Source organism: Netta rufina (assembly GCF_964035555.1).
Source record: "Netta rufina genome assembly, chromosome: 1".
Classification (NCBI taxonomy): Eukaryota; Metazoa; Chordata; class Aves; order Anseriformes; family Anatidae; genus Netta; species Netta rufina.
In genome coordinates, this window is record NC_140123.1 from 132950734 (window position 1) to 132977757 (window position 27024).

General features: G+C 39.7%; 1 protein-coding gene across 1 annotated transcript in view; it reads right to left on the bottom strand.

Moving 5' to 3' along the window:
• SCUBE1 (signal peptide, CUB domain and EGF like domain containing 1) overlaps positions 1 to 24156 on the bottom strand; it is a gene marked incomplete at both ends in the record, with an annotated part of 218245 nt that extends 194089 nt beyond the window's left edge. The window contains 2 exons of the mRNA XM_084301766.1: positions 21765 to 21887; positions 24069 to 24156. Of these exons, the coding sequence (XP_084157892.1) occupies positions 21765 to 21887; positions 24069 to 24156 (211 nt within the window). The remainder of the gene's footprint in view (positions 1 to 21764; positions 21888 to 24068) is intronic.
• Positions 24157 to 27024: the final 2868 nt, after the last annotated feature.

The window sequence follows — 27024 nt, forward strand, 5'->3', positions numbered from 1 at the left end:
GCCTATCCAGATCTTCCTGCAGAGCCTTCCTACCCTCAAGCAGATCGACACATGCGCCTAACTTGGTGTCATCTGCAAACTTACTGAGGGTGCACTCAATGCCCTCATCCAGATCATCGATAAAGATATTAAAGAGGACCGGCCCAGCACTGAGCCCTGGGGAACGCCACTAGTAACCAGCCTCCAACTGGATTTGACTCCATTTACGACGACTCTTTGGGCCTGGCTATCCAGCCAGTTTCTAACCCAACGAAGCGTGCGCCAGTCCAAGCCAAGAGCAGCCAGTTTCTTGAGAAGAATGCTGTAATATGCAAACTGACAAGAATACAAATAAAGTCCTGGATCATAATCAGATCAACGTCTGATATATTTTCATGGCTTTTGCAGTCCCCAAATCTAGTCATTAAAAACAATAAAACCACATTATTCTCACATGGGAACATTTATATATACTCTGTTTCTTTAGCAGATTCTACATTAAATATACTTTCAGGAGTAACACACACCCTGGATAACCTGAATTATGTAAGCTATTTGTATTTCCCATATTGAGTCGTACTTTCCTTAAAAAGAGAACCATCTCTAGACCTAAAGGCCAGAAAAAAAGCTCACAGAAGTTCAAGACTGTTTTGGTTAAGTGCAGCCCAAATTTGCTGGAGGTTCAGCTCTCTTTGGAAAGCATGCAACCAGAACAAAACAACTAAAATAATAAGATTCTCAAGGAGTTCAGCATCAGCAAATTTCCACATGTTCAAAATTACTTGAAACCTTTCAGTGTTCTGCTCTTAACATTTGCAAGAGTTCAAATTTATCATTTGTCACATCCGGAAACAAATCTGGCTCCTTCTGATATATATGTATTTTAAATACTCAAAAATGCTAACATCTTTTTTATTTAGATGTTGTGACCTGGGGAACATTACGATCTAATGAATCAAAGAGGAACACACTGCAGTTTTTATGGCTTTCAGGTTGTCATGATATTTTCAAGACGTCTGTGCCCAAGAAAACTGTAAAATTTGATAGCCATTAGGACTACTCCGAAAGCCAAAGTGAAGGGTGAGCAGGATGGGGATGGGGTAAAACCAGAAAATACAGTCTGAGGTTTCTCAGTGGGGAAAGAAAAGAGTAGAACAGGTACAATAGGTTGTTTAGTATGAGGGTTTCTTGCAGTTTAAATCCCTCAAGTGCCCTTCTACTTGTTCTTCCAGTGTTTTCCATGTTAGTACATCCCTGAAGAAGAAAAAAAAAAAACAACTCAATTTTATATTATATATATTTATTTAATGTATTTATTATTTTTTTATTTAATATATTTATTATTTTTATTTAATATATTATATATATATGTGTATATATATATATATATTAAAACAGCAGTAAAATGAAAATGTCATGTCAACTTAATGGAGATAATTTGGATGCAATCTGTGGCATTGTTGGGGTGTTCTTCTGGAAGACATCTCATACGGTTTCCCAGAAAACATCAAGTACTCTGTTGCAGTTTTATTTGCTTCCTCTTATTATGGGAAGGCTGAGCATAAAATTAATCATACTTTGCATCTTGTTAAAGTCCCTGTCCAAAAGAGGGGGAAAAAAATGAATCCAAACCAAATTATGCACGGGTATAGCCACATAGTTAAAAAGATTTTTAAAATGCAAACAGCCTCAAATTTAAAACATTTAGGATGCACTTGAAGAGTAGATAAGATATCAAGCCATTAATCATTGTCAGTAAGGTGGGACTTTCTTATTTTCTGTTTTTTTTTTTTTTTTTTTTTTTTAATTATTATTATTATTATTATTATGTTCTTCTCTAACAATAATTATCTCCTTATTGTTAAAAGTTGTTAGAAATCGCAAAGAATGAGGATGACCTTACAAGAGTCACCTTCCCTTCTTGAGGAGGAGATGCACTAACTGCATCTCACAAGCCTTCTCTAAGGAGGCAATTGAGTATATGAACTTCTGAATTTATAAGCTGTAGAAAAATAGGTGTGTTTAGCAGTTACTGTTTTGTAAGGTTTACTTAATGTTCTTCAAATATAATTCAGCATACAACAGGAAAATTAAAGAGTCACATCCAAAGCTTCTGGTAGCTAGACACGGTTGTGTACCCAGTGCTGTAAATAGAGTTCCACTGACTCAGATCACATATTAAATGGAACAAGGCTGCAGACTGAAAATCCAAACTTTCTGCAGTAGCTGCATGGTTATATTTTACATTTACATTTGACAGTGAATGACTATCACATTCTTTATTCATTGATAAGAAATACAGTCTCTGGAAACTCCCCTTCCTTATATTTTTCTTAAATTCACTTTACCTTTTTCAGTTTTCCCATCTCTTTCTTATGCACTTCCCTCCTTTCCCTCAAAAAATTGACTCCTAGTTCAGAGTCAAAAGAAAGTTTTTAATAACTGGGCATTTTAATACTGTAACTTTGCCTCTGGGCATCAGATTTGATATACTCTTCTAAATGAGAGCAGAGAGAAGAATCTCCCCTTTGATTCTTATATGCACTTTGGTGCAGGTATTACTGCTTCAGTGTACACGTACTTTACCAAAGGAAAGTTATCACTGAAGTACAGAGGATTCAAAATTACTTTAAAAACAAAACAAAAGCAAATAAACAAAAAACCCACAACACCAAACTTAATGCTGAGATTTTGCATGCACTTGATGTCATTTGCTGGCCAGATAAATACCTTTTTTGGTGATACATTTAACACTCCAGAAGCAGGAACAAAGAGGAGATTGAATAAATAACATGGAACATTCTTCATTTAGGACTGTGCAGAGTTTTTGACTGTTTAATTGATACGTCTTCCTACTGCATTAATATTAGGTTTATAGAGCACTTTTTGCCATGAATTACTTTTGTGGGTCTAAAGTCTTTGGATGGCTACAGTCACTTATGGAAAAAAGTCTTCCATTAAATAGAATATGAATAGAAAACTTATTATATACATTTGTACATTATGTAAATTTATAACTCAGTATTATCTCTATGCCATTCTAATCAGCACAATGGGAACTGATTTGGGACCACTGAAGCTCCATTCATACTTAATATAGCATTTTACCAGATTAAAAAAAAAAAAAAAAAGAAAAAAAGATGCTATCCTGCACCAGGCATCTTGAGCTCTCGATTATAATTTATTGTGGTTTCACATTTTTCCTAACTGATATTTAAACAGATTCACTACAAGTTCTTTGAACTGCAAGTGAGATACTCAAATAAAGATGGATACCTGCAGAGCACATAACATTTTAGAGTCTGTCTTTATTTAGTGGCTGCCATGCCTGACAAGCTCAAACAGAGAGATTTCCTGTTCACAAGCTGTTATGAATGTGAAACATGACATTTGACAGCATTTTCCCCACCACTTCTAAATCACAGACATTTCCACCACAATTCCCTCTTTTAATATCATGAGAAATGTTTGCTTCCACATCTAATCCTGCAAGTCCTTGGAGATCTAATGGGAGAATATTTTTGTGTGCCTTACTGCCACAACTGGTGTGCATACATCCTAACAAGCATGGTTTCGGTAAATCACAGCAGGAGCTTATTCCTAGACCTTCAAATTGAAATATGCATCTAAAAACTTTGAGGAGGATGTTTAAAAGTGTTAAAGTCCCTGATTCACACTGACATCATTCACTTATGTTTTTCCAACCCTTCTGCACATCTTCCTCATTTGCCAATTCTTTACCTCCAACCTTCCTTTGCATTTCATTCTTAAATTCCTGTCCATCGACAAAAGGAAACAATACCAAGCCTCAATTTTGAACTAAATTCTCTTACTACCAGTCAGTGAACAAACATTAACTTATTGCCCAAGAACCTTCATGTCAAAGAACAGAAGGTAGCTATTCCTCCTTGCTTATTTCAGAGTATGCAGCAGATCACATTATAGTGTAAAATGGAAGACTTCTCAATACCATACAGCTCATGCTTCATGCTTCCCTGGCAGATTAACACTACTTCAGCTTCAGATTGAGACAGATAAGGCCAAAAGAGCTTTGAGGAGCTATCCTGTAGTGATTTTCAGCAGTTTAACAGTCTTGAGGAGCTTTTTATGTGTTCCAGCAGATATGCCAATCATTTAATAGCAAAGTCAAGTCTTCTGACAGCAGGGTTTCCTTTTCAAATGATTTTTTCCGTAGATGCTTTAGCAGTATCCCTTGGGCTAGTGCAGACTCCTAGCTGAGATCTGTTCTGTCGCACTGGTTAACCAATTAGGAAATACAATGTACTTTACATCATGTAGAATTTTTAGAGTATAGGGCTTTCTGTCATCCTGTATTATTTGATCAAACTCCCTATTTCATATGGTATGTGTATCAGACTTGAAATATACCAGGCTTACAAAAGAACTTCCATGTGTATATACCATACTACTAATCTATCTATAAGCAGAGCAACTCTTATTGCACACACCATGAAGCTGCTGTGAGAGAGTCACTGTACACACTCAAATGACCTGTTCAGTGCTGCCCTTCATTTCAACATTAGAAGAAGTCCGATGGCTACTTCTAATGTGATACATAAGGGTCCCATTCATGTCCTCTTATAACGCTGGACCTAATAGTTATGAAGCCCAACAAATTAACTCTGCATATTATTTTCTCATCTGTCCCAAATGCAGACAAATCCAAATATTTCCTCAACAGCATCCTTTATGAATATAGAAGGCCTCCCAGAATTTTAGTTTGCAAAGAGCACTCTGTACAGGCTGCCACTCTAAGGCCTTCACAAGTGTGAAGACAGTAACACTTTCCCTGTTAAAAAGTAGCTGACTAGAGGACAACTTAGATGATTAAGGCATAGATCCTTCTTTGTTTCAGAGTCATAATTTTTACCACAAATAGTTTTTCTAACTGCAGAACTGTTTATCTGGACTAGGAAGGTCCACATGATAGTAAAACAGCTGTAACATAGGACATACTGAAAACAACAGTATGGCTCATTCATTAAACTCAATGAAACAGAAATCCCACATACCTTGTTGAAATTTAAGACCCTAAAGTAATTTAGCAAGAGTAGTACATTAATACCTGCACGTTGACTAACTTCCAAATCAAATCATTTTATATTCCACTGTTCTTATGAGGAGATAGTACAGGAAATTTCCAGTTTTCCTTCTATTTTCTATGGTACACACTGAGTGTAAGCCTGTCTAAAAACTATTTGAATGCTCTAGCCTAGATACAGATGCAAAATCTGTATATAATTTATGCTTTCAGAAGAGTGTTTTTTTTTTTTTTTTTTTTTTTTTAAAGTTCTTAAAGATGCTGAGTCCTGCAAGGAAACAAATTGAGTAAAATTTTCTGAGATGCCACTACAACTATAAGAATTGTCTTCTCTATGAGGTTATGTATTTGCTTCACTCATTTTTGTCTAGCACCCTTCAACTTTATGCACTTCATAGAAGGTAATAATGTTACTAGGCTACAGATTTTGTTATTATCCAGGAGTTGAATACAATCAAGTCACTTTTTCTTTCTGTGATGACCAGTTCAAGTTGTCACACAACAGTGCCTCAGAATCTCAACTTTCATCAAGTTAAATCTTATTAAATTTATGATAATATAAATAATACCCTAAATGTGAGCACTGTCTGAAACAGCTGTAGGAGCTACTGGAATCAGAAGTCAGTGGATTTGAGACTGTACAATCAAAAATTTTTTCCAGGATGCCAAAACATTCGGAAATTTTGCTGCACAGCTCAGAATACTAGTGCACCCCCTGAGCTTCATAACAACAATTCTATATTCACAATATGTAAAGTGCCTGCAGTGTAGCATTGCTTAGGTACAGACCAAAAATTTCCTTTTATTTTTTTTTCTTTATTTGGGAATATGGCCCTGGCCAGTAACAACAGGAAACCCTGGATGATGATGATGGTCAATGCAAAAGGGTTTTATTTTCGAAAGAATATTAGAATATTACATTAATGTAATTTCTGACAGTTCTAAAATTTTATTAACAAAAATATAAACATCATTTATGTAAGCTGTCCTTAGTCTTCTAAAAAGTGATACAGAAGTAGATCTTGTGAGCCAAAGCTCTATTTATAACCAGAGGCAAATAATAATAGAGAAAATTTGAAAACCTACAGTAAACAACTTTTGTTTTTTTTAACCTGTGGATGTGTAACCATCGTTAAGCAGAGACACAGATATGCACACTGTGACCACCAGCATGGAACCCATCAGCTCTTTCCATCATTACCCTTTATAGGCTCATCAAAACATTCCCTAGACTCACTGGCCAGTACAGAAATAAGTGAGAGCAGGGGCTCTCTGAAAAGGAACTAATGAAGCTACACACTCCCCTTTGCCTGAGACACAGGGGTGAGGATTAGGCAAGGCCAGGGCAGGCTGTACAAACACATATTTCACAGTGAGGAAAATCCAGGAAAAGTGGTAAGGATGAAATTTAAAGTTCAACTGTGAAAAACACCATTGTTGACCTGTGAATCATCAAATATTTTCAATTATAAACTGTGCTTGCATCTGATGTTTGGACAAGAAAGAAAGATAGAGCAAACAGATGCAATAACTAGCTCTGCCAAGAAATTAAATATTTTGCTCCACTGTTCAAATATCCGTACTAGAGAGTACCCAGGGCTTCTAGTACTGTTAAGGCTATCCAGTGTAAAAAAATAATGAAACAGTTTGTATTTATAGTCTGTAAATTTTCCTTTTGTAATTTTATATAATTATATTTGTTTGTTACTTTTGGGAGGATGTTAGGTAAAGGAACCAAAGAATAACTACAACTTCTGTATAGTATTCAAACAGTACCATGCATTTGACTGACCACATTACGGCAAACTAATTGTACTGCCTTCTTCCCCAGTAGCAGAGTCATAAAATTGGGTAAGTTTATACAAATATTGTTTGTGTCCTGTAAACTTATCCCAAATACTGATTTAGATTATTTATCATGGAAGGCCTTTTACAGCAATGCTCTTTTATTATGAACAGATAAGCAAAACGTAGCAATCTCTTAACTAAACACTTGTTTAACAACCCAGTAAACAGCTGGTGTTTTTTTGTTTGTTTTGTTTGTTTTTCTTTTTTAAATTGGACAGCTTATATAAAACTAGACTCTATATAAAACTAGAAACTAGAAAAGTCACTTTTTGAAATGTTCTTGATGAGTTCTCCATGCTCCTCTTTTCCCCTTCCCATCTTTCTAGATAATAATTTTTAAAAGCTATGTCTGGTGTATGTTCATAGCATTTCTAAGACATATAAACAAAAGTCTGCAAGAGAACACATTATAACATTCTTAATTATTCATTGAAAACAGGGCACCAGGCCTAAACAGTTAACTCACCCATGATTAATAGAGGACTTTACCCCCAGTAAAAGGCTCAAAATTAAAGGGGTTTTAGGTGTTTATCAATGGCTCCTGGTTTAACAATGTAACCATTTAAAGTTAGATTAAAGGTCCAGATCAAACTTTTTAAAGGACCTGTTTGTTTTCCACAACTGACTTAAGACTCTTCTTAATGAAGTCTCATTTTCAGAAAAGCAGGAAGGCCAGTCATTCTGAAGATATTATTTGCCAAGCTGAAAAATGAATAACTTGTTTTGTAGGGTTTGGCCATCATCATGTAGAGACAGGTGATGTAACACTTGTAGTAAACAACTGTAGGCAGGAGGCTCACAAGAGGCAGGTGTATATGACTACCTGTTCGTATGCAATTCTTTTCCAGGATACAGAGCATGGCTAAACACCTATCTACCAACTGTGTTCTGTGTTGCAGCAAACATACTCATTTTCCATTTCTATTCTGAAAATGACATTAAACCCAATGATTTGGATTAAATTTCTGGCTCTAGAAGTCTCCAAATCACTAGGTGCAGATAATGGTTACATCATTCTTCCATGTTCAGTTTTTTGTAGTCTACCCTAAGTGTCCACTGTTGACTGTTGTCAGAGACTTCACATCAACCTAGACAGATCCTTAGTCCAACTCTGCTTGGCCATCTTACACATTCAAGATATTGAAACATAAATACACATAGGTGTGTGGCATGGGTAAATAACTGGAGTTATTTGAACCCACTGTAAAGAGCCCTGATTTTATTTTTCTTCTAACAGATATAAATTAACAATCTTTGTATGCTCTGTCAGCACAGAACACAACTACACAGTAAGGAAAAAATATGATGAAAGCTTAAAAGGTATTCTGAAGGTCTGACAACTAAGCAAAGGAAACTGACATTCTGGAAGGTCTGTCCATCTCCATAGCTGGCAAAAGTGACTTTTGTTCAAAGATACTTAAATGCAAGTAAATGTCTAGCAGGTTTAGTGTAAACAGCTGAATTTACATTTAGTGTAATGCAAGCAGACAACTCACAGTTACTGGAATTAAAAGCAACTTGTACTGGACAAGTTGGATTGCATTTTAAATTAGAGAATAAATAAATTAAATGGGAGACTGAATTTCATGATTGAATGAGAATATTGCAGCTTAAAAATCACCTGTCATGGTTAAATTTAAAGTACAATTAAGTACGGAATACTTTTCAATAATTTTTTAAATTAATATAACTTTATTTTACTTCAATTTAGGCCTCATGTAGGGGTGCAATGTAAAACCCATAATCAACTGTCTGAACAAAAATTTAAATATTAAAGTGAATGAATTATACAATGCATTGTTAGAGACTGCAATTATATTCCTAGTACACCATCTAATTTGTGACTGACAAGCATTTATTGAGGATAAGGAAATGCAGGAAGCCAATATTTATATTAATTCACATGTTATTTTTGTGATTTGTAACCCTAGAAAATTTTTAAAATAAATAAATAAAGACAGCAACATGTTTTCAAATTACTACAGAAAAAGTAATCCCCAAATACACCATCCAAACAATTTTACAGCCAACAGATGGAAAAAAAAAACACATGGAGGAGACATTTTTAATTAAGTGCAATATAAAGACAATAATGGTTACCCATACTCAGTCTAAACAATTATCAAAAGGGCCTCAGCTTTTAAAAATAAGTCATTTAAGAATGGTTTACTGTTTTAAGCATAGGCTGTTTCCAATTATAAAAAAGAGCTTTTAATTAAGATTAGTAAAGTCTAATTCAAGCTATAATTTGGTTCCTTTAGTTAGCAAATGTCTATTAAAACTGAGCAATTAAGGCTAAATGGGTTGAAGCATTTAAAGCACTCCCCCCAGCATCAAATACTACAATAGAAAAGACCACGTCAGTGACTAATTCAGACCAGAAGACATGTATTTCCATTGGGTTTTACATTTCCTTGTTGATCATAAAGTTTGCTTAAGAATCCATTGGTAAACTAGATTTTCAATAGAACTTATTTTTTTTTATGTTTGTATATTATGTAACAAAATATAAGGTACAAGTTCTTCAACCTGACACATATAGTATAATGTTTACTCCTGCAATGGCTTTTTTCCCTTAATTTTGTATGGTTCAGTAATAAAAATATGTACTAAGCTTCTCAGTAGCATATCCCTCCCTTTTAATAATTATTTTCATACCTGGTGCAAGGGTTTTGAACACATATGTTGTGTGTACTTCTGTCAGGTAAAGAAGAATACCAAGATTTGTACTTACATAAGTGCCTTTTAACGCTTTCCCTCCCTACTTCCCATTTTCACAAGTTATTGAAAGACTGAAATTCTTCATGCTTGGAATCATCATTGGGATCAATTTATTCCATTAAGTTTAAGCAAAAACTTCCCATTTTCACAAGTTATTGAAAGACTGAAATTCTTCATGCTTGGAATCATCATTGGGATCAATTTATTCCATTAAGTTTAAGCAAAAACACCTGAGCAAGCTTGAGGTCTGTGGTTGTGAATACATGACAGGCACCCACACATCTCCCCAACCAGCTGTGGCAGCCCCTTCACATAGCAAGACCAAACAGCAAACCTCTCATACATTACCTGGGGTCTCCCAGACTCCCCACAGGCACAAGGACCCTGTCTTAAAAGTCAAATTGCATGGCCCAGACACTGGACTATCCTTTAAGCATGAGACCTACAGAATATGCTAGGTATGAACAGGATCATTCAGGTGGCTTCACAGTTACAAACACTAGGATTTTCTGCAATGAATGGTGACTAAGGAAAACATGCTGGTCCTTTCAGAAAGGATCCCTCCACCCCTTCAGACTCGTCCTAACTCAGGTATTTTATCAGGTAATTCTATACAGAATAAGGATTGATGAAGTATTCCCATTGCAGAACAGGCTACAGCAACTGCTCGTCACCTTCCTTACAGATCACAAGACACTTGCCTTGAAAACTCCTAGATCATACCGCCATTGTCTAATCCTAACATCAATATTAATGATAATGACTAAAAAACTTCCATTTTTATGTAGTACAGGAATATCTTCTAGTAAATCTGTTCTACTTGGATACAGACTAACACGCAAATTTACAAGCTGGAGTTCCTCAGGATACTTAAATATATTATCTGACATAAAGAGACAAAAAACTACAAAGTGTTATTTCTGCCTTAGGACTGCTTTTTCCTGACTTTTTAAAATCCTTTTAGCCTTGTGTTTCATACCCTCCACAGTACATTATGTCAGTAAGTTATTCTAGAAAATGGATGCCATTCCTGCCGCTATCCTGAAACAGATTTTTGTGTGCTCCCAATTCAGAACAAATGCTAAAGCTTTTGCTTCATGAGACCATATGTGATACAATCAACTGATTTTCCTCATACAGTTCTCATATATCATTCAAGAAGAAGAATTATAAAAATATTTCAAAACAGAAACAGTGAAAGGATGTAAAGTGCTAGAGGCAAAAAGAACTCAATTTTTATTTAGGTTTAGAAGTGACAAAAATTTGAGGGTGTTGTTTTTATTAAGCGCTTGAGAGAACTGTAACTGAGAAGTTCATCCATTCTGAAGCTATAATCTCCTTAGACATTAAACTGTACACAGAGTAAGCTGCTTCCATCTTCACATAATGAAACAGTTTATACCTAATGAAACAGACTACACCTAAACAAACCATTTTAGTCTTCAGGTTTTCATTTCAGGAAAATAGGCTGAGGTTGTCTATTCCTGCCTTATTCTCTGGTTTGCTCTTACAGGTCAAAACAGTTACAGGTCAGAGTAATTCTGGCAGTCCTCGCTCCCTCAGTCATTGCTTGCACTCTGAGTATGTCCACACACTTGTCTTAACAGATGTAAATTCACTGTGCAAGGAACTCAAGATACGCAAAGGCCACAGGGCTCCACTTGCACAAAGCCAAGCATGGCACAACAGGCACTGCCCTCCAGTAGCTGAATAGTTCACATTTAGCCTCCCTAATGAAGCAGTTTCATGAATTTGGACCAGTCTGAAGCACAGGCCAAGCAAGATTGCCTTTGCCCAGTGTGCCCAATTACCCTTGAAGAAATCCTTTAGCAGTCAGAAGTAGGAGCAGTCAGTTGTTCAGAGCACATGGCTTTCTGGTGCGTAATATACTGAGGCCATTATTAAGGATCGCATGTAGCGTACCACTGCACAAGCAACAACTTGGATAGTATAGTTTAAGAGAGACTGGTGTGAGGAAGAAGGACGTGGAAAGAAGCACTCTGATAATTTTTATCTTTAGACAAGTTGGAATGAATCAGAAAAACATGCATTTCTGAATAAACTCAGAATTTGGTGCTTCATAGTAAGAAGCACATCTCAAAATCATGTTTTTTATGTAATAATCTTCCAAGTTTAACAAACGGAAGAAAACTGCAAAAAGAGTAAAAGGCATAACTATGTTCAATAAAAGACAAGAACTTCACTAGAGTATAAAGTCAGATATCAAACTCCCACATACATGCTGATTAAAAAAAAATAAAAAAATATACACAATACTCACACTCTCCATTCAGCAAGATAGATAAATAGCTATCTACTTACTTCAAGCATGTTTTCACTGTAACAGGAAGACTATTTGCTTAAAAGCTTTCTATGTAGGTTCAGCTTCCAGATAATGAAAGCAGAGCAAAAGCAATCCAGTAATTTTCTTCTGACAACAGCAAGAACTTGAATGCACAGCCATTATGTCATGGAGTACTTTCAGAGATTATATGTCCAATGATATGTCCAACAAATATTTACTTCTGCAGTGGTTCCCATCCTCTGTTCTCTAAAGTACATACTACACTAGACCCCTCTCCAGAAAAACACCAAATCAGTATCATCAGTATCCATATTTTTTTCAAGTAAAATCTTGATGTTCTTTGAGCATGCCTTATGAAACATAAGGATTGACAATAGTTCATGAAGACTAATGCATGGGAACCTCAGTATGCTAAGCTGAGCTCTCTCAACTTAAAACTGCTAATCTGTTAAAAATATTACAGGAATTAAAACTGGTCATTTAATCCATTTAATAGATCAGGTTCTGTCATTAGTGGTTGTACTCTAAAATATCATCAACAGATGTGAAATCATGATCTTGAATTTGATGTTACCTATGGGGCAGACAACAACAAAGTGGTCTCATTTTAAGCACTTGGTTCAGGTCTAAAGCACCTGTTAAACAAAGGCGTTATATCAGCTCATTAAATGATCCAAATACTTTTTTTTTCTTTTCCTTGAACAGTGAAGGAAAACCTATGATATTCTACAGCTCCAGAAAGGTCTTCTTTCAACTGAAATTTATATAACAAAATAACAAAACCAAACCCATAGAGGTGCCCCCCCCTAAAGTGATTATATGGAAAAGGCACTGCTTTACTGCATTTAAAAATCTCCCCCAATTACTTGAACAAATTTTGTGCTCTCATATTTTTGAACAACCTCCTGAAAGAAAGCAGGGATCATTCATTAAATTTCTGGGAACAGAAAAATCTGACCAAGATACATAGCTAAAAAGTCACCAAAAAAAAATAATTAAAAATAATTTAAAAATAATCATGATTTAAAAAAAAATAATCATGATTTTAAAAATAATCATGATCAAATAAATTCACAAGCTAAATTTGGGTAGAAACTTTCAAAATGTCTCCTCTGTCAGTGTTTTTGCAGCCTTAGGCTGTAGTTTCAGAATAGAACGACTCCAGGAACCAACCCAGATTATGAAACCTACTCACCTTTTCCACTATTTCTTTCAGTCGCTATACCACAGTTTATTGCCTTTTCAGTGTAGAGCTGCTTATGGGGCCATGCTGTAATCCTTTGTTTTTTCTTCCTTTTTTTTTTTTTTTTTTTTTTTGGGGGGGGGGTGGGGTGGGGTGGGGGTGGGGGTATTTCAGTGATATTCTTCACAGTATAGCCCTGCATCAGTTGATGCTGTGTGAAAGCATGATCAAGCAAACAGGAACTCCCTAAATCAGTGCATTGAGAAGACTGAGAGTATTATTCCTTTTCCCAACCAACTGTACATGTAACTATCTGCTCTATTTTCCTCCATCCCAGGGCTAGCTGAAGCTAGGCAAGACTTTCCCTCATTATGGCTCCTATTAATCCTGGTCTAGAACAGGGTTGGGCTAGTTCCACATGTACACAAACTGTATCCATCATCTGTAATTACAATTGCTGTCTCTGTCCTAATAGTATTAGAGAGGATGCTACCTGGCTCAAATGCATAGGACACAAAAGCCACACTAGCAGAGCTTATCTGGACACGGGTTAGAGAAATAATAGGTGGTCACATTTCCCAACTCCTCTACTGTCATTTGACCAAAGGCTCCCTAACCACCTGATGCATCAGTGTATGCATGCATTTTGATACTGTGTTGGACACACATGCTTACAGTCCCCTCCACCCCCCCAATCAAATGAAAGCTGACAAACGGTGGTAAACCATTTGCACCAATGTCTTTACAGTCAGCCATCTGAGAAAAGAGATATGAATCTGCAGGGGGTGTGAACAACAGGGAATGGGATGAAGGACAGGTGAACTCTGAGGTGGCAGTGAAGCCCAGAAAAGAAATGGAAAAAAGAAGATAAAAGAAGAAAAAGTTTAAAAACTGCAAGTTGATGGGAACTATTTTGATCTGAAGACAGAACTCAAGAGAGAGGACTCATAAGGGGTACACAGCCAGCAGCTACCAGCTCTCTGTTCCCAGGAGTCTTGCAATAGGACACTGGCTCTCAGAATAATACCGTTCTAACTGGAATAAGCAACTGAAATAAATGACAAGGAAGGGAAAACAGAACAATAGTTTTTTTAAAGGCAAAAATGCACTAGGAATGGACAAAAGACAGAGAAATGAGATTTGCAGGGAAGTTACAAGGTTAAGGGACAGCTAAATAACAGAATACACAGGACAACAGAGATGAAGGCTGCAAGCGAAGAGGACTACATCACAAATAAAGATGCAGTTAGGAGAACAAGTCAAAGTAAATAGAAATACAGAAATTAAGGAAAACTGGGCAGTGTGTGACAGACATTTAAAGAATGAAGACAAAAGAGGACAGACTCACAGACTCTTACATATTGAGCTTAGTGCAATCTATTTATGCTCCTTCATTTTATTATAATTTTTCTAGCAGATAACTTATACTGTATATTTGGGCAAACGAGAAGTTCCTGTGAAATGCCAAGATTACATCACCATCGAAGGCCACCCCAGGTTCTGCAGCTCAGCAACTGCTGAGACTGATGAAATTTAATATATATTTATAAGTTCCCAGAGTACCCATAGACCATCCAGCAGACAGGGAGCTTATCAACTATTTAGAGAAGTGTCCTTGGAAAAAAACATTTTTTCCAAATCAAGAACTATATGTAATGCTTCTGAAGAATGAGACCATATTTCTGTCTGCATGGTATTGGTTTAAGCAAAATGCAGTGATATTTGTATCCAAGAAGTATTAAAAAAAAAAAAAAAAGAGATAGAGAAGGAGAGAGAGAGAGAAGGAAAGAACGAAGCAAATGTTCTTTTCCATAGTAACAATGGAAGATTTTCAAACTGTTCACTGAAGTAGCATTATGGGCTCCCAGAAAGCAGCTCTGCAAGGTATGACAGGGTAGGGAGTAAAGGGAAGAAGAGAAAATAAGAGCATGTGACTCATGGGGACTGATGGCATGGTGAGCAGTTAAACAGGTTGTGCCATCACAACTTTTTATTGGATAAACTGCTGAAGTAAATCAGAAAACCAAATCAATCTGAAAGAAAAAAAAAATCTAAGGCTCAACCCTGGCCAAAACAAGACCCCTATTCAAGGAAAAGAGTGAAAGAGAAAGGAAAAGTTACCATAAACTGTTAATTCACTTAGGCTGTAATAAAATTCTGTTTTGTTACAGAATGTTCGTTCTCAAGAGTATTTTCTTGCTTGCTACTCCTTCTCCATCCCCTAAGAAACTCCACTCCCTGGAGTAGTTCAGAAAACTGGCAAACTGGGAATTAAGCATTAAATAGTACAATATGGGAGGGGGAAAAAAAAAAAAAAAAAAAAAAGCACAGATAGTGAAGTCCTGAGAACTGAGTTGTGGGAGATACCTTTATCAGCCTAAACTGATGCATCAAGTTAGCCAGTCAAATTAATATGATTTATAGAGAATAAAAAAAAAATGAGTTACTAGCTCGAATCAAAGAAGCTGGTTTATGTTCTTCCTCCCCCACTTTTTGACAACATGTAGTGCTTCAATCTAGAAGCTGCTTTCAATTAAGACAGCACAATGGCTCACACAGAGTAAACTTATTATCTGTGTGATTAGAACTTGGAAGATCTGATGCTGAAATAAAGACCACTACAAAACTGGAAGGTGGCATATCTCTTCCTCCGGGCTCAGATGGGCTGCAGCAAGCCAACAGGAAACAAAACAGGCATTGCAGGCTGGTAGCAAGAGATCTCATCCAGGCAACACAGCCATTATGGGAGGACAATGTGAAGTTCCACAAATGACATTAATGTTATTTTTAATGTATCATAGCTGGAAAACTAGGAAGCAATGCAGATTCAGTACCTAATATTCGCTATAGACCTCAAGAATACTGTACAACCAGTTAAAAAGTAATTAAATCTGTGTCTAAGTCTCAAACACTAAACAGATCAGGTCATGGAATGGTTATAGAGAAAACAACAAAATTAGAATAAAGATATGAAACAATGATGGAACAATATTTAGGAATAACATGTACATTTAATCTTCCTGCAGCTTTTCAGAATAGGTAGAGGGTGTAGATATATGTGCTCAGAAAATTGTTCTGCTGACAGGTACATAGCAGGATATTATTGATGGATATTATTGGTGGATTTGACCAAACCAACTTCGCAAAGCACCTTCTTATGGGCAGGAACAGTAAGGCTATGGATGCAGTAATAATATTCAACCTGAAATGCATGAATATATTCAAGATCCTAGACAATGACCTTTCCCTGAGGAAATAAATTCACCTTCCATCACATTTACAAGGATTATCAATCAGGAAGAAGTCATTTAAGCTGCCCTGTTCAGTGGTAACACTGTTACTCAGCAGAGTGATACAGAAAATTCAAGCTTGAGCCCACTAGAGTAGTGTGATCATTGAGATGCTTATGTTTCAAAAACCAAGGACAAGAAACAGTGGTTATTTGCTCTCACATGACTTCACTGATAAGGAAGACCCACTTAAAAAAAGACTTGCTGAGAGTGGACTGATAGGACAACATGGGTCACTTAAAAGAAATGGGCATGACCGTTCCATCCAGAATCCCTGCACATACTTATCTCTGCAGATAGGAGGAAACTTCAGTCCAAATTACTTGACCAAGAGCTGGGAAATGAGAGCCCTGAATTGTCTTGTGCTGCTTCCAGGTTCAGAGGGGCTCTGTGGCAATATTTGGAATCATCTTTGAAGAGCATGAGAAAAATATGACAGATATTTGAAAGACTAAAGTAACATTACAATTCAGTGAGTAAGACCAGCTTCTTAAGAAAGATGGAATTGATGAACAAGATTAAAATAGTAAGAATAATACTAAGTCAACGTTGCAGAAACAGTCTTTATTGTTCAAAAAATAACTGACAAAGACTGTGGCCTGTGGAGGACCCCTGCTGGATCAAATTCCGGGCTGGACCTGTAGCCCATGGAGAGGAGGTCAAGCAGAAGCAGGTGACCTGGCAGGAGCTGCTGCCCGTGCAGGACTCAGGTTGGAGCATTGTGCTCCTGAGGAATGGACCCTGTGGTACGGACCCATATCTGGAGCAGTTCTTTAAGAGCTACTGCCTGTGGGAAGCCCACACCGGATCAGTTCACCAAGGACTGAATCCCATGAGTGGAACCCCACAGCACAGGGGATGAGAGTGGCCGAGAATCACAGAATCACACAATTTCTAGGTTGGAAGAGACCTCAAGATCATCGAGTCCAACCTCTGACCTAACGCTAACAGTCCCCACTAAACCATATCACTAAGCTCTACATCTAAACGTCTTTTAAAGACTTCCAGGGATGGTGACTCCACCACTTCCCTAGGCAGCCTGTTCCAATGTCTAACAACCTTTTTGGTAAAGAAGTTCTTCCTAACATCCAACCTAAAACTCCCCTGGCTCAACTTAAGCCCATTCCCCCTCGTCCTGTCACCAGGCACGTGGGAGAACAGACCAACCCCCACCTCGCTACAGCCTCCTTTGAGGTACTTGTAGAGAGCGATAAGGTCGCCCCTGAGCCTCCTCTTCTCCAGGCTGAACAAGCCCAGCTCCCTCAGCCGCTCCTCGTAGGACTTGTTCTCCAGGCCCCTCACCAGCTTCGTCACCCTTCTCTGCACCCGCTCAAGCACCTCGATGTCCTTCTTGTAGCGAGGGGCCCAAAACTGAATACAGTACTCGAGATGCGGCCTCACCAGAGCTTAGTACAGGGGGACGATCACTTCCCTAGCCCTGCTGGTCACACTGCTGCTTATGCAAGCCAGAATGCTGTTGGCCTTCTTGGCCACCTGAGCACACTGCTGGCTCATATTCAGCCAAATATCCACCAATATTCCCAGGTCCTTCTCTGCCTGGCAGCTTTCCAAACACTCATCTCCCAGCTTGTAGCTCTGCTTGGGGTTATTGCGCCCCAGGTGGAGGACCTGGCACTTGGCCTTGTTAAACTTCATGCAGTTGACCTCAGCCCATCAGTGCAGCCTATCCAGATCCTCCTGCAGAGCCTTCCTACCCTCAAGCAGATCGACACATACACCTAGCTTGGTGTCATCTGCAAACTTACTGAGGGTGCACTCAATCCCCTCATCCAGATCATCAATGAAGATATTAAAGGAGCAGCGGAGAAGAAGCGCTATAGACTGACCATAACCCCCATTCCCCCGTGCCACCTGGGGGAAGAAGGTGGAAGAGGGTAGATGGGAGGAAGGTGCTTTTGGTTTCTTTCCTTTGTTTCTCACTTCTCTAGCTTGTTAGTAATAAGCAATAAATCTTACTATCTCCCTGTGCTGAGTCTGTTTTGCCCGTCACAATAATTACTGTGTGATCTCCCTGTCCTTATCTCAACCCTTGAGCCCTTTTCATAGTATTTTCTCCCCATTCCTCTTTGAGGAGGGGGAGTGAGAGCATGGTTGTTGTGGAGCTTGGCTGCCCACCCGAGTAAAACCACCACAATGACGAAAGATCAGCTGTCCTGTCTAGAGAAGCAACTGTGCTCTGTGGAAAGAAATTTGTCAGATGGTTCAGGCAGAGAAGGCTACACAGTAAAAAAGTAGACCTGTGAACTGAGAAGTCATCCCTAATCCAAAGAAACTCCGGAGAAGCCCAGTCCAAAGACATTCTGGGAGAAAAGCAAAGTCCTGAAACAAATTTCCTATTAAAGGAATTTAACGGATTGTCAAGAAAAAGTTTCATTTCAGTATAATTACTGCTAAAGCTCTCTGCAAGTCCTTAAAGGACTGTTTCTGTCTTGTGCAGTTCTTCCTACCCTTTAGGTCAGAGTGGCAAAATATGCACAAAATCTTGCACAAGTGGCTAGACTCTACATTTCCAGTCACAAGAAAGGCATGCATTACCCCAACAGTCCCACTTTTTAAATTATTCCTTTTATTTGAAGCAAAAACGTAAATACACAGGAGTACACAAAACACATTCACATTCTCAACATATTTGTTCAAACATGCTACATTGTTTTTATAAAACTTAAGAATCATCCAAATCATATTAGTTCCCATACTCTATCCTGCTCCCCCAAAACGAGGAAAATAAAAGCAATATTTAAGACTGATCTTTAACGTAAACTAACATGCACACCTTTCTAAATTAATCGTAGTATCTCAGTATATTCCAATAAATTTTGGTAAGCCCTCAGTTTAGTTTCAATGTGATAACAGTGTCATTTCTTCGAGGTCACTGCAGCATTTAAACTGCTATTCTGCTTGTCTAGTAAAACCTGGCTGTATAGGACAGCCATCACTATAAGGGAGTTAGTTTTGCCATAATGAATGTTCTTTATACATGAAGCAATACAGGTAGTTTGCTACAAATATCAGCAAGAACTCGATTAAAGATGCACATCTTTACAAAAGACATCTTTTTCTCATAGATAACTAATTAAAAAGCTTGTTTAGAAAAGCTCTGTTATGAAGTCCCAGAACCATTTAACGACCCAGCTTTGGTATTTGTACGATGAAAACCATTTGACATATTTCATCTTTGTTACTACAAGCACAGTCACTTTTATCTTAAAAGTGAATTTATAAAGGCTGATTATTGGTGTTGTCTTGTGATGGAATACTGAATACCAATCCATAGTGCCAGTCTGTTTATTTCTGTAGGTCTGGAGTACTTGACCTCAAGATGCAAAATACATGTAAACCCATGCTATGTGAACAGCAGGCTTGAGGCAGATTTTAGGTCTGCCACTGACTTGTGTGACCCATCCTTTACCTCAATAGTTTTAAGAAGGACATTAATGATATTTGTCTGCCACTGAAGGCATATTACTTCGGTAGCAAATTTTCAAAGTAATCCAGGATCAAATTAAAAGGGACTATAATAAGTAATCTAAAATAAGCTTATTTCATGCTTTCCATTTATCCCAACGTTTGATATTAATCAGAAACTTCAGATTTAAAGCTCATGTAAAATCTTTAGAACTATTACTATATTATAAATAAGTCATACACAACACACAGTAATACCTGGTTTAGACATCTTACATTTTTTTACCTAAACATAGAACAATTTAACATACATACAGACACATTGTAGACTGTCCTAGCTTACTTTACTCGTAAAGCTTGTCAGACACTAAACACCATCAGACATAAAAGTTTGACATCAGCCACGGAAATTCCATGCCTCTGTACATCATTCAGCAGGGAAATCTGAATTTTACTACTTACACAACTCTCTCTATTTTTAAAATGAGCCAAGGTAAGTCAGGCAAAGAGAAATTAATTTACTAAAGAAGCATGAATACCACCCAGGTCTACTGTTAAACAGAGCTCAACAGCTGAAATACAAGTAGCTAAAGCTTAAGGAAACTTTTGACGTGGAAAACAAATACAAGAAGTACAATTCTGAGAACACTGCAACCTCTACAGCTGTGGCCTTGAGTACATTTTCACTGCACAGAGCTCTTTCCCTGGAAGGGATGAATAGGGGAGGAAAACGTGCTGAACGATTATTCTGTCTGTTCGCAAGAAGGAAATTCTGGCTTCCAAATGAACAACAGCTCAGAGACATTAGAGCACCAAGAGGTGGACAGTAGGAATTTTTCAATTTAAACCCAAGACAGAAAAAATATGACAACCACAAAAATGCTTTATGAGGGCACTTAAACAAACACTTTGGAAGTCCACGGAGAACAATAATGCGGTTTCAAATTTTGTAGACTTCAGCAAAGTCATTTCTAGGTCTTGAATCTTTTTAATGGACTAGCCATATACATTTTGAAAAAAGATTTAGTCTGCAGTAGAGAGACTTGGAAGAATTTATATAGCTGCTAAGCATCTACAAGTGAAAAAAAAAAAAACAACACCGTTGCATCTTTTATTTGTAAGGCATTCTGCTGTGGTTACAATATTCCTTCCCTTCACCAGAGAATAATCTCTCTGCTGAGGTTCAATAAGTGAGTTCACAAAATCTGAAATATGATTGTACACAATGCCCTATAAAATGTGATAGATTTTTTCCCCTCAATAAAATGGATGGTTTAGAGAGACACAGAAGCAAAACAACTTTTCAAAGTTTAAGTATCATGAAACAGTCCTTTCTAAAACAGCGTTGCACAGACTCAAAAATACACGAGCGTGACACACATGTAGTGCCAATGCTAGGCACACTCTAGCGCCCGGTTAAGTTGTGCAAAAGAAGCATAAGGGGGCACCGGGCTCCCCCCGGGTGAGGGGAGCAAAGGGCGATGGCAAATCTCTGGGTGGCCACACAACCCTACCCGTGCCTCCGCGGGCCCCGGGGACAGGCAGCGGTTGAGCCCACGGTACCACTGCGATGGGCAAGACGGGGACAGTCGGGGGGCGGCTGCTCCCCACGGGTCCTCCCGTCCCCAAACCCGCTCGGTGGCTCCACGGACTTCCCCTGGCCGCTGCCCGGGAATACTCCGGAGCCGACTCGGTGGGGAAAAAATCGCACCCCGCCTTCCCCCCCCCCCCCCCCAAGAGGGCTGGAGGATGCGATGGTTGTGACGGCGGACAATTAGCGAAAGCAGCAGGGGGATTCTTGCCAATAAACACCGACATTTGAGGTTAAGCAGCTGTAAATCTGCATTAATCGTTTCAGGAATTCAGCTACTTTTACAAAAGCTTTCAAAGAGCAAACAAATAAGAAGTAGGAGGGGAGGAGAAACAGAAGAGAAGCCGAGCGGTCCTTACCTTCACATTGTTTCCCTTCGCCTTTATAGCCTGGCTTGCAGATGCATCTGTAGGATTTTGGTGTGTTTTGGCATATCGCATCGATATGACAGTCATCTGTAGCTTCTGCGCACTCGTCAGCATCTGGAATCACAGGATAAACCCCAGGGAAGACAGATAAGACAGGAGACCTGAGACACAGAAAACGTCTATGGATACCCTCCCTGCAGAAGCTCTTTGCTTGCTTGCCCTCCAAGTGTCTGTCATCATGGAAGTGAGAACACCTAAGGCTAAATGATAAACAAGCCAATGAGTTATTCTCACTACATCTAAGCACTGCCTTTTGCTGTCCACGAACCTAGAGGGGCTCAAGTCCCACGTTTCTGCTTTAAGCAATCATTAAACTTACTAGAACTTAGTGGCTGTTGTATAGGTCTGGTGGTGGAGATGCACATTTCGGTTAGATAAAACAAGCGAGCATGTAAATGACCCAAGAGAAGAAAATCCCATTTGCATGTTCTAGCAGAGACCTCAATTTAGAAAGAGATACCCTAGTTTAAATAAACCATGCTGGCAGGGGTATGAGGGAAATGAACTATCTGAAGAGCAAAACCATAGGAATCCTTTTTATTAAAGAGGCAAAACGTAAATAAATGGGAAACCGTATGAGGCTCGGTAAGTTAGAGGAGAGAAAAGCAACCTGCGTTAACAACCCCCCCCCCCACACACACACACACACTCACCCGACCACCCCTAAACCCGGGGGAAAGGGGCCCGGAGCCCCACCAGCATTGCCCGGGGATGCCGGGCTCTGAAAGAGGGGAACCTGCCCGCTGTCCTTGCTTTCAGGGGAGGAAAGCCTTCACAAACATTTCAGTGACAGACATTCGTTTTCTCCCCCGGCCTTAAAGAGGCTGGGGGGAGGGAAGAGAATGAGAACAAGTCGAGGTTTGGTAGTCGTGGGAATGTTAATGAAGTGTACGTAGAAGGAGAAAAAGGGGAAGAGAAAAAACAAACAAACAAACAACAACAACAAAAAACTCGGACTAGGCGCACCAAAGTGAAAGCGGGTTTATTGTCAGCTTCAAATTCCAACGTTAATCGGTTCCGAAGTGCTCACTCAGGCATCCCCAGCGCTGAAACACGGATCCTCCAAGGTCCCCGGCAGAGGAGGGGGCGATGAGGGAGTGATGGGGGAGCGCATGCAGCACAGCATTGCGCCCAGAGGCGCCCAGTGGCACACCGCAGGGCTTCTCACAAGAGGACTGCCTCCTGGACTCGTCTTTTTTTTTTTTTTTTTTTAAATGGAGAACGATTTTCCCCTCCTAGACGCAGAGTGTTGTGTTTCCTCGAGAATCGCCGGGCTGCTGCACTCTGTTCCCTTCTTTCTTGCCCGTTCGTTTCTTTGAACTGCTCAGCCAGTTCAGACTTAGCTATGATTTATGTGAATTCGCTTTGGGGGTCCCAGGGTGTTGCCCAGATAAGACACAGATCCAGTCAAGTACAAAAAGAAAATATTTTTTTTCTCGTTTTCCTCCAAACGCTTTGGTTCATACTTTTGACTCATTAAACCGGCACCCATCTCCCATCAAGATCAGCAGAAGTGACAGCTGGACTCTTTATAATGCCATCAAAAATCCGAACTGCATTGAGCCAAAGGGGACATTTCACAGCAACCAGAGGATGCCTGAGAGTCAGGCGTGAATGCCAATGAGTCAAATGAAAGGGCAAAACCAAATATGAGCCCCTGCTCTACTCCACATCTCACGTTGCATTTCGGGGACTTGAAGAACTTCTACACTCACTCCTTTCATTTTGTTGCATTTAAAGTCAGTTTCTGGGCAAAAGACGATTTGTTATACCCCTTACCCCCTGTTTTAAGGATTTCTCCTAGCACAACTTTAGAGACTGCATACACATCTTTAAGAAATTACTCCTGGCTTACAACATTCCTAGGCAGATTTTTTTTTTTTTTTTTTTGAAACATTAGAGCCAAAACTTAATATCATTACTGCTATTAGACAGATCCGAGCGCGGCTGTTAAGAAACACCAGGTTAATGCGCAAACAGGGAAAGAAAACCTGAGACGATAGAGCAGCCTGCAGACTCTCAGGGGCTCAGCACAGATTTATCTCGCAGGCACTTAGGGAACTTTTTTCTCCCTAGCCTCTCCCCCGTGAGTCCTTGGGCTCTGGTAGTGCCGACGCGAGAGTACGCCTCCCCACCGCAACCTGCGGCACCCCCGGCGCCTCTAGTAGCGAGCAGCCACCTCCCCGACGCCTTCAGCCAGGGACGTCGGGGGGACACAGGACCCCCTCCTCTTACCTGCACCCCCGCTGCCTCCCGTCAACCTGCCGGTCCAGGCGAGGGCGAGAAGCAAACAGCAGCGCCACGGAAAGCCTGCAGCGCCCATGTTACCACTGCGAGCCCCAAACCCCGGTGCCTGCCTGCGCCGTGCGGAACGCGCTCGGGGCCGGCCGCCGGCGCTGACGCCCTGGCAGCGCCCCACCGATTCGCCGCCGCTTCAGGGGCGGGACGGGGCCGGCCCCTCAGCCTGCCCCCTCCCCGGCCCCCCCGCCTCCCTGCCCTGCTCCCTGCCGGCTTCCCCTCAGCCGTGTACCCGCTCGCGCGGGGTCGCTAAGGGAGCTACCGGCCGCGGCCCCTCGCCCCGGCCGACCCCTCGCAGGTAACAGGGTGGCCGCACACGGGCTTGGTCCTTCCACCCTAAAAATTTCCCCTCCGAAAGGGGCAAGGCGCGACGCTGCAGCCTTCCAGCCCCAGCATTTCCAGTAGCTGGCACGCAGCCCCCGCTAGGGCTTCGCGCCCCTGCCCATTTCACGCTTTTGTCCCTTCCACCAGCGAAAGGTTTTGCTGCTTTTGCACCTCTGCTCTAATTCCTAACTCCCTGCCACGCAGCTGCGACATCCACTTGTCACCCGGCTAGCACGTGAACCCCGCCACAGCCTAACGTGCCACTTCTCGGCAACTCGCGTCCAGTGCAGGCATGTGCTATTGCAAGTGTTGCGCAGCACCGCCAAGTGTCCCAAAGCCCGAAGAGACTGGAAGGACACGTAAGAGAGTTGCCCACTCCAGCTTCTCATAAAGTACGCACCACGAGCTTTTTCCTCCATAAAACTCAATAGTTAGGGCACGGCGTAAAAACTGTTTGCTTTCTGAGTGTTTACACCTTTGGGCAATCGCCTCCCTAATCCCCTAGAAGTGGGGCGCTGGCATCAGTATTTTAATTTCGGTCCCATATTTTTGTGTTAATACCTTGAGGTGCGATTGTGAATTCCATGCTCCAGCTTTCTCCTAGATACAGAGAGCATTTCTTCCATGTGGGTCCCTAGAGGTACGTTAGAGCTCCACCTAGTGAGTTTTATGGCATGCTGTAGCTGAATCGTTCGCCCCAATCATTATCTGATAGTGGTATTTAACTCACTAACAGCAATCTTCCTTGGAAAGGCTTCTTATTTTCAAAGACTTTGTAAGTATGTGTTTTGCCTAGGTGAAAAATAAGGCTAACCCTCCTTATTAGAGTTCTTGTTTATTTTCTTTCCTCTTTAATTTTGTAATTGGTCTTGCCCTTCAATTCCATGAAATCATGCTACTTAATTGAGGTAAATTGTCTGAAAAGCATTTTTCATGAAATAATTCACTAGAACTGTCTAAAAATGAGCTACCTCAACTTTTTTTGAGGTCACAATGTAATAAAAAGATTTGCTAGAGCAACAAAATACTCCAATTGCCTTTGTGACTTGCTGTCTAGCATGCATTAAAAGTGTCACATTGAGTGCATGTGTTATGTTATTCTTACAGAAGTTACTGCAATTGCCTTCTGTCTTCCCCAGTTCTGTGCATTTATTATCTGTACATCAATACCACCTCCCATGTAGCACTCAGGAAAGGAAGTCACCTTGATCCAAATCTATCACTCTACACATGCATTTCCTTATATATTCTAAGGGTGGCATGCAATTAAAAGCCAAGGATACTTCATAACATCTGTCCATTATCTAGCAAGCTTTTTCCTCATTTTTTTTCCCTTAAAAACAAAACAAAGCAACAACAACCAAAAAACAACAACAAACTATGTGGAAATACAGTGGAAGAGGGTCAGAACCTGATCATCACATTCAATAAGGAATACAATCTACAGTGCCAGGCTGAATATTTCCATAAGGGTCTTTTCAGCAGTTTTCCTTGCTAATGGTGACATCTTAGATAATCCCTTTGGATTTTTACTTTTTCCACTTTAATTATGTTTCTGTTCTTGTTTATAATCATATAAAAATCCTGTGTCAATTGCACAGAGGCTTCTATTAAAATTTTAATATTGGAATTAATGACCAAGAAGCTTCCAGCATGGGAGCTTCAGAGTCAGTTGCTTGACCATAAACCTTCTCTGTATAACTGTGGTGAGCAAGAGCTCCTTGAATCTAAGTGGGGGCTCCTAGCCTGAGAATCCCTATCATTGCCCTTAAGTCCTACCTGAAAACTTTTGGGCAGTCTGCAACAACAGACTTTGATTGTGGACTGCACAGACTTCTAATGTGTTAAAAAATAATAATAATTCATTAGGACCCATCTCTTTACTGTGTAGAAGGTCCCTGAACACCTGTGTACCAGGGAGGTAAATAACATTATTAACATTAACATTAATGTTTAATTAAACATTAAAAACATTAATAGAAGTGTCTGCTGAGCAGTAGCCTCACCTCCAAAACACTTTAAACCACATACATGGACCATTCCAAAAAATACTTTGAGAAAACAGGAAATACTTTGAGAGGACAGCATCTGCAGAATTACTTAGTTTCCCAATTCACTATTTGAGAACACCTGTATATTGGGACCAACAGCGCCAGACCCTCAGCACTGAGGGGGTGGGGGAGGTCCACCTGTTCAAGACATCCATAAGGAAAATTTTATACAAGAAGCAGAATCCATAATAAAGTTCAATGTCAGAGGGGAAGGATTCCTGTACCCTCCCTCCCCCCCCCCAGAGGATGGGAAATTATATAATGGTTCATCAATACATGCATGGCTGGAGGACAGTTATTCTCTTGTTCCTACTGTAACATTACTTTCCTCCAAAACATGTCTCCTCTTCACCCATCTAACCTTCTCCTTTCATTGCCAGGGTGCCAGAAGAGTTAAAACTTGTACGAACACATTTTCTTAAACCTGTAAATCTTTCAACAAGGTAGATCACAATATGCCTTATTGATGACCTACAAAGTCATAAATTGTTTTTCCCTTAACTGTCATATGAACAGTT